Source organism: Geospiza fortis, unplaced genomic scaffold (assembly GCF_000277835.1).
Source record: "Geospiza fortis unplaced genomic scaffold, GeoFor_1.0 scaffold218, whole genome shotgun sequence".
Lineage (NCBI taxonomy): Eukaryota > Metazoa > Chordata > Aves > Passeriformes > Thraupidae > Geospiza > Geospiza fortis.
This window is the reverse complement of record NW_005054524.1, coordinates 888552-895504: the sequence shown is the minus strand read 5'-3', so window position 1 is coordinate 895504 and position 6953 is coordinate 888552. Positions and strand designations below refer to the sequence as shown.

General features: G+C 62.8%; 1 protein-coding gene across 1 annotated transcript in view; it reads left to right on the top strand.

The window, feature by feature from the left end:
* Window positions 1-6606, top strand: part of LOC102045205 (alpha-2-macroglobulin-like protein 1) — a 13636-nt gene extending 7030 nt beyond the window's left edge. Inside the window, 22 exon segments of the mRNA XM_031063733.1 lie at window positions 250-307; window positions 555-700; window positions 1278-1427; window positions 1586-1964; window positions 2207-2366; window positions 2506-2731; window positions 2888-3014; window positions 3243-3364; window positions 3507-3558; window positions 3753-3827; window positions 3976-4152; window positions 4259-4340; window positions 4433-4589; window positions 4697-4771; window positions 4939-5095; window positions 5196-5413; window positions 5504-5642; window positions 5645-5819; window positions 5902-5992; window positions 6134-6202; window positions 6292-6394; window positions 6554-6606. Coding sequence (XP_030919593.1) covers window positions 250-307; window positions 555-700; window positions 1278-1427; window positions 1586-1964; window positions 2207-2366; window positions 2506-2731; window positions 2888-3014; window positions 3243-3364; window positions 3507-3558; window positions 3753-3827; window positions 3976-4152; window positions 4259-4340; window positions 4433-4589; window positions 4697-4771; window positions 4939-5095; window positions 5196-5413; window positions 5504-5642; window positions 5645-5819; window positions 5902-5992; window positions 6134-6202; window positions 6292-6394; window positions 6554-6606 — 2991 coding nt within the window.
* The last annotated feature ends 347 nt before the right edge of the window (window positions 6607-6953 follow it).

Here is a 6953-nt window from a genome sequence, read left to right as displayed (position 1 = left end):
CACATTGTTCATGGTGGTGTCCCCTGCTACAGAACAATGAGCAATCTGTCCTGGAGGGACTGAGGGACCTGTCAGAGGAGGTGCTGCTGCCACTGTTGGGCCTGCACCCCCATGGAAGCTGGTGGGGGACTGGAGACTGGGCATGGTCAAAAATCATCCTAGAACTCTCATCTGGGTCCATCCTGCACCAGGGCACTTTGATTCCACACACATTCAGCATCTGTTTTGTTTTCACCCCCTCCTCTGCAGGTCCTGGCCAAGGGGTCCATTACCAGCATCTTCAGGAAAGAGGTCTCTGCAGAGCCTGGTATGTCCCATGGCATGGAGGGGCTGTGCAGGGCTCTGCTCCCCCTGCCTGCTCCTCACAGAGCCATGAATGCTTTGGGTTGGAAGGGGCCTCCAAGCCCATCCCATTCCATCCCCCTGCCCTGGGTAGGAACATCCTGCACTCTCCCAGGGTGCTCCAAGCTCTGTCCAACCTGGCCTTGGACACTTCCAGGGCTGGAGCAGCTGCAGTTTCTCTGGATAACATCTCCTCCCTTTCCATGGCCCAGGACAGAGAGCCTCCCTCTCCCTGGAGCTGCCCATCGGGCTGGAGCTGGCACCCATGGCCAGGCTTCTGGTCTATGTGCTGCTGCCCAACGGTGAGATGGTGGCTGATAGCACTGAGCTCTCCGTGGCCAAGTGCTTCCCCAACCAGGTGAGAGGAGCTGGGCTGTCCATGGCTGCCTGCCTTGGGATCCATCCTGCCCCAGGAGCATCACAGTGTCAGGGTCTCCCAACCCATTCCCTGCTCCCAAACCCTCTGAGAAGAGCCTTCCCTACGTGTGGCTGTGTCACAGACATCTTTTATGAAAAATCCTTTCCTTAGGATTTTTCCTCCTGAGAAGCTGAGAAGCCTCAGGAACAAAATGTAAACAATGATTATCTGCTGCTGTGGAATGCAGCAGGTGCATCTGTGATTGATCTTGTGTGTGTGTTGCTAATAAATGGCCAATCACAGTCAGCTGGCTTGGACAGAGAGTCCAAGCCACAAACCTTTGTTATCATTCCTTCTTTTTCTATTCTTAGCCAGCCTTCTGATGAAATCCTTTCTTCTATTCTTTTAGTATAGTTTTAATATAATATATATCATAAAATAATAAATCAGCCTTCTGAAATACGGAGTCAGATCCTCGGCTCTTCCCTCATCCTGAGGCCCCTGTGAACACGGTTACATGGCTGGGTCCTGCCCTCCATGGGAGGTGACTGCCCTCTGTCCCTGTGTCCCTGTGCAGGTGCAGATGGCATTTTCTGAGGCCAGGGCCCTGCCAGGGGCAGCGCTGAGGCTGCAGCTGGGGGCTGCCCCGGGCTCCCTGTGTGCTGTGCGGGCCGTGGATCGCAGCGTGCTGCTCCTCAAGCCCGAGGCTGAGCTCAACGCTGAGGCTGTGAGTGCTGGCCCTGCCTGGGGTCCCCCTGGAGCCCCAGGAGCAGCCTGGGCTGGGTGGGGTGATATTGGCTCAGGTGTCCCTCACATGGACCCAGTGCTGCGGTGGGCAGAGCCTTGTGCTCTGGAAATGAGGGTTTTGCATGTCTTTATTCCCAGGTCTACAAAGCACTGCCTGAATTCATCAACCCCCACAGCATCCAGGATGAACCATTATGTGACTGGCTGGACTCCAAGAGGGGACCCTACCAGTTATTCCAGGTGAAGCCCCTGGACCTCCCGGTTCCTCCCCATCCCAGAGCCGCCCGTGCTTCTCCCAAGTGCTGGGAAAGCCACACCTGTGGCACAGGACTTCCATTTCCTGCCAAGCCCAGGCTCCTTCTCCACTTGTTTTCTGTAGCCCTGGGACTACTCACTGCTGGAACGGGGATATTCCCCCTGCTGGCTGTGGGGGTGAACAGTCTCTCCTTTTTCACAGGATGCAGCACTGAAGCTCTTCACCAAGACCAGGGAGCCTTGCCCACCCAGGCTCCCCATCGTAGGAATGCCAGGTCCTGCAGGTCCTGGAGGTGAGCACAGCCCTTGTGCTGAAAAGAGCAAAGAGCTGGTGGCCAGTCCTGGCTGCTGTGTCCTCAGGGGGACTCGGAGCCATCCAGAAAACACCTCCAGCATCAAAGAGGATGGACAAGGATGGAAAAGGATTTTGGTCACCTTTGTGCTGTCTGAAGGCAAAGCCCAGCTGAGACCTGAGGCTCCCAAGTTCTGCTTTGCCTTTTCCAGGAGACATGACACTATACCGTGTGGAGGTGGGAAGAAATACTCATGAAGAAATTATGCCACTGTTCACCTCAGCCAGCTCAGGCACCGAGGGCGGGGAAGAGCCCCCAGCACCCCGGACCTACTTCCCAGAGACGTGGCTGTGGGACCTGGTCCCTGTGGGGTGAGAGACAGCTCCCAAGGGGACTTGGGGACCTCAGGACTCCTTCTCCCTGTGGGCTGGCACCAGCAGTGTCACAGCAGTGCCACTCAGGCCATGCCACCAGCCGTGCTGGGGTGGCCTCACGATGCTCTCCATGCAGGGAGAGCGGCTCTGCCGAGATGATGGTGACAGTGCCCGATGCCATCACGGAGTGGGAGGCTGGCATGTTCTGTACAGCCCCACAGGGCCTGGGGCTGTCCCCTGCTGTCACCCTCACGGCCTTCCAGCCGTTCTTCGTGGAGCTGGCGCTGCCCTACGCCGTGGTGCGCCACGAGAGCTTCACCCTCAGGGCCACCGTCTTCAACTACCTGCGGCAGTGCCTGCGGGTGAGCGGGGACAGGCAGGGACCTGGGCAGTGCCAGGGGCCGAGGGAGCTGTGCCAGGGGCTGATGGAGCTGTGCCATGCTCTGGGCAGGTTCAGGGGAGGCTGGGGAGATGACCCTGGCTCTGGGGGCTGATGGAGCCATGGCTGTGCCCCGCAGGTTCAGGTGACGCTGGCAGAGTCGGCGGAGCTGGAGGTGTCACCGAGTGCAGGGGACACCTACAGGGGCTGTGTCTGTGCAGATGAAGCCAAGACCTTCCAGTGGGGCGTGCGAGCCACCAGCCTGGGTAGAGCTGCCACCACCCCACCCTGCTGCCCGGGGTCCCCCTCAGGGGATGGGGTTGGGTGGGCAGGGAGGGCAGGAACCCCACGGCACCTGGGGAGTTCTCCCTCGCTCCACTCCCACCCTTCCTGGGGACCCTCAGGCCAATCCAGCCAGCCCCACCCCAAGCCCAGGGGGCTGTGCTCAGGTTTGGGGGCTCCCTGGGCACTGAGGGCTGTGTTTGCACCTTCAGGGGAGGTGAACATCACTGTGAGCACCGAGGCCCTCAGCTCCACTGAGCCCTGCGGCAACGAGCTGTCCCTGGTGCCGGCCCAGGGCCGCGTGGACACCGTGATAAAGCCCCTGCTGGTGCAGGTCAGAGGGCTGGGGAGGAGGAAAATGGGATTTGGGAGCAGGGTGCAAACAGCCCTCGGGGAGCAGTGGGAGAGCATGCAGACATGAAGGGGACTGGGGGACAGGCAGGTCCCTCCTCCTGACTGGTGCTGCTTCCTCACAGCCCGGGGGGATCCTGGTGGAGAAGACTCACAGCTCCCTGCTCTGCCAGGAAGGTAGGACTGGCCAGGGGTGTTGGGCGGTGCTCTGGGATGTGAGCCAGGGGTGCTTGGCCACTGCTCACAAGGGCTACCAGACCAGAGGAGCCAAGGGTCAGGGTGCCTGGGCAGGAACAGGGTGGGTGGGGCTGCCATGGGACAGGCTGGGAAGAGCTGGGCATTCCCACTGTCACAGCCCTCTGTCCCCACAGGTGCTGAAGAAGTGTCCTTGGAGATTCCTGCAAACATCCTGGAGAGCTCCCAGAGAGCCCACATCAACGTGATGGGTAGGGGACAGGCTGGGGGGGGCCTGGGGACCACGGGGGACAGGGTGGGTGCAGAGGTCCCCAGGCTCAGCAGGACGTGGGACAACTCAGAGCTGACACAGAAGGGGACACAGGTGATACAGCTGGATGATGTGTCCCCCTGGCACAGGTGACATCCTGGGCAATGCCCTGCAGAACCTGGACAGACTCCTGGCCATGCCCTACGGCTGTGGGGAGCAGAACATGGTTCGCTTTGCCCCCAACATCTACATCCAGCAGTACCTGGAGAAGACCGGGCAGCTGCTGCCGGACGTCCGCGCCAAGGCCCAGGGGTTCCTGCAGAGCGGTCAGTGGGAGCCTGGCAGGGACACCACTGTCCCACAGCCCCCTCCTCACCCCACCTGGCTCCCCTGGCACCAGAAACAGTGCCCTGTGCCCATGTCCCCCTGCAGGGTACCAGCGGGAGCTGCTGTACAAACACGACGATGGCTCCTACAGCGCCTTTGGGAAGAGCGATTCCTCGGGCAACACCTGGTGAGGGCTCTGCAGCTGCACCCAGGGCTCCTCCTGCCACCCGGGCAGCCCCAGTGCTGACCCTCAGCCCTCTGGTGTCTCCCTGGCTCCAGGCTGACAGCGTTTGTCCTCAAGTCCTTCGGGCAGGCCCGAGCCTACATGGCCATCGAGGAGCGGCACATCACGGACGCGCTGCGCTGGCTGCAGCAGCGCCAGAGGAACAGCGGCTGCTTCCGCAGAGTGGGCAAACTCTTCCAAAACACCCTGCAGGTGGGGCAGGGCTGGGCTGGGGACACAGAGCCTGCTCTGGGCAGTGGGGGTGTCCCTGTGTTGGTGCCACAGCCTGGCTGTGCCCGTGTCCCCCTGTCCCCTTGCAGGGCGGTGTCTCGGACGAGCTCTCGCTGTCGGCGTACGTGACGGCAGCGATGCTGGAGCTGGGACTGCCCACGCTGGTGAGGATGGACCCTTCCCCACGGGGACTGGTGGGGTGGGGACAGCTGCTGGGACAGAGATTGGCCATTCCAGGCCACCAGCGTGAACTGGGCACAGCTGGTCACACTGGGCAGCACTGAGCGAGTCCCATGCCCTGGGCTGGCTCCTGACTCTGCTGCCACGCCAGGAGCCGGTGCTGAGCTCAGCCCTCAAGTGCCTGGAGGCTTCTCCCACGGATGACCCCTACACACAAGCCCTGCTGGCCTACGTGTTCGGGCTGGCAGGGCTGAGGGAGCAGCAGCAGGCGCAGCTGCAGCGCCTGGCCCAGCACAGCGTCAGTGCAGGTACTGCCCTGTGGGCAGGGCACCGTGGGCAGTGCCCCCGCCGGGAGGGACCCCAGCCCAGCCCACAGCAGGGGCTGAGCTGCTGCCCCTCCTGCTGCAGACGGGCAGCTCTACTGGAAGAGGAAGGGGCAGGCTCAGAAGGCCTTGGAGCTGTCCTGGGCCGCGGCCCCGTCGGCCGAGGTGGAAATGACAGCCTATGTCCTGCTGGCCTACCTGTCCCAGCCCTCCATGTCCCCTGCTGACCTGGGCACAGCGTCCCGGATCGTCCGCTGGCTCTGCAAGCAGCAGAACCCCTACGGGGGCTTTGCCTCCACGCAGGTACCAGCCCTGGGCTCCAGGGGCTGCTCCAGACTGGCCCCTCCTGGGAGCTGCACTCAGGGGTGACCCTGGCGCTGTCCCCGTGCACAGGACACCGTGGTGGCCCTGCAAGCCCTGGCCAAATACGCCGCCCTGACCTACGGCAGCAACGGGGACGTCACGGTGACGGTGACATCACCCACGGGGACGCTGCAGGACTTTGTGCTGGACAGCAGCAACCGGTACAGCCTGGGCTCCCTGTCCTGGGCCCTGTGCCCTCGCTGGGCTCACCCTGTGCTGTCCCCCAGGTGACCCTGCGCTACAACGTGCCTCCCCCGCCCAGCACAGGGGCCTTCGAGCTGCGGGTGGAGACGGAGCCGCTGGCGGGCACGAAGAACCCGCGGTTCCTGCTCCGCCTCAGGGCACGGTAGGGACTGGGGCTGGGGAGGACAGCAGCAGCCAGGGAGGGAGGGAATCCCTAAGCCCACCCTGGGGCTCTGCCCTTGCAGGTACAGCGGGGAGCGCCCTGCCACCAACATGGTTGTCATCGAGGCCAAGCTGCCATCGGGCTACAGCCCAGACAAGAAATCCACGGTGGAGGTGAGGAGCCCCCTGCCCCCCTTTGGGATACCCCATCCCACAGGTCCCTGCCTGGGGGCTATAGGACGTGGAGGGACACCTGCTTGGGGTGCTGGGCACCCATGGAGCAGCTGTGGCCCCTCCTGAGCCATGTCCCTGCAGCTGAAGAGGCAGAACCTGGTGAAGAAGGTGGAGGTGCAGCCTGACCAGGTGACCATTTACCTGGACGAGGTGAGATGGTGACAGGAGCAGGAGCCCTGGGATGTGGGGGGTTTCCCCATGGTGAGTGGCTACACCTCTCCCTTGGGCTGTCTCCACAGCTGAGCAAGGAGGAGAAGACCTTTTCCTTCCAAGCCCAGCAGGACTTCCTGGTGAGCAACCTCCAGCCGGCCACCGTGTCCCTGTACGACTACTACGAGACAGGTGAGCCCTGCAGGGCCGTGTCCCCTGGCCCTGCTGCCAGCCCTGCAGCCCCAGGGGCTCAGTGGGGTCTGCCTGATCTCCCAGCTCCCACTGATGAGCTTTGGCTCCTTAAGGGAGCAGCTCCTCCCAGGCCCATGGTCACCACGCCTCCCATTGCAGGTGACCGTGTGGATGTGGCCTACACTGCACCCCCCAGCTCAGGTAGGGGCTGAGCCTGCCAGGCCAGGGGTCACCCCCCCCACCTTGGGACCCTGATGGGGACCTGGAGGGCCCCAGGGGAAGGAGGGCAGGGAGTGGGGACAGAGGAGCCCATCCTGGAGTCATGCCCCAATTGTTGGGGATTTGCTGGGCAGAGCTTGGGGCAGAGGTCAGGGGCTGGCACTGGCAGCCTGCCCAGGTGTGCAGGCTGGGGGTGCAGGAGATGCTGTGCCTCTCTGAGGGGGCTCAGCCCCCATCAGCCCTGGCCTTCCTCCAGCAACCCCCTGGAGCTCCCCCCTGGGGCTCTGGGGTCACACAGGGGATGGGACACTGAGCTCCAAGGGAGGGGGCTCAGCCAGAG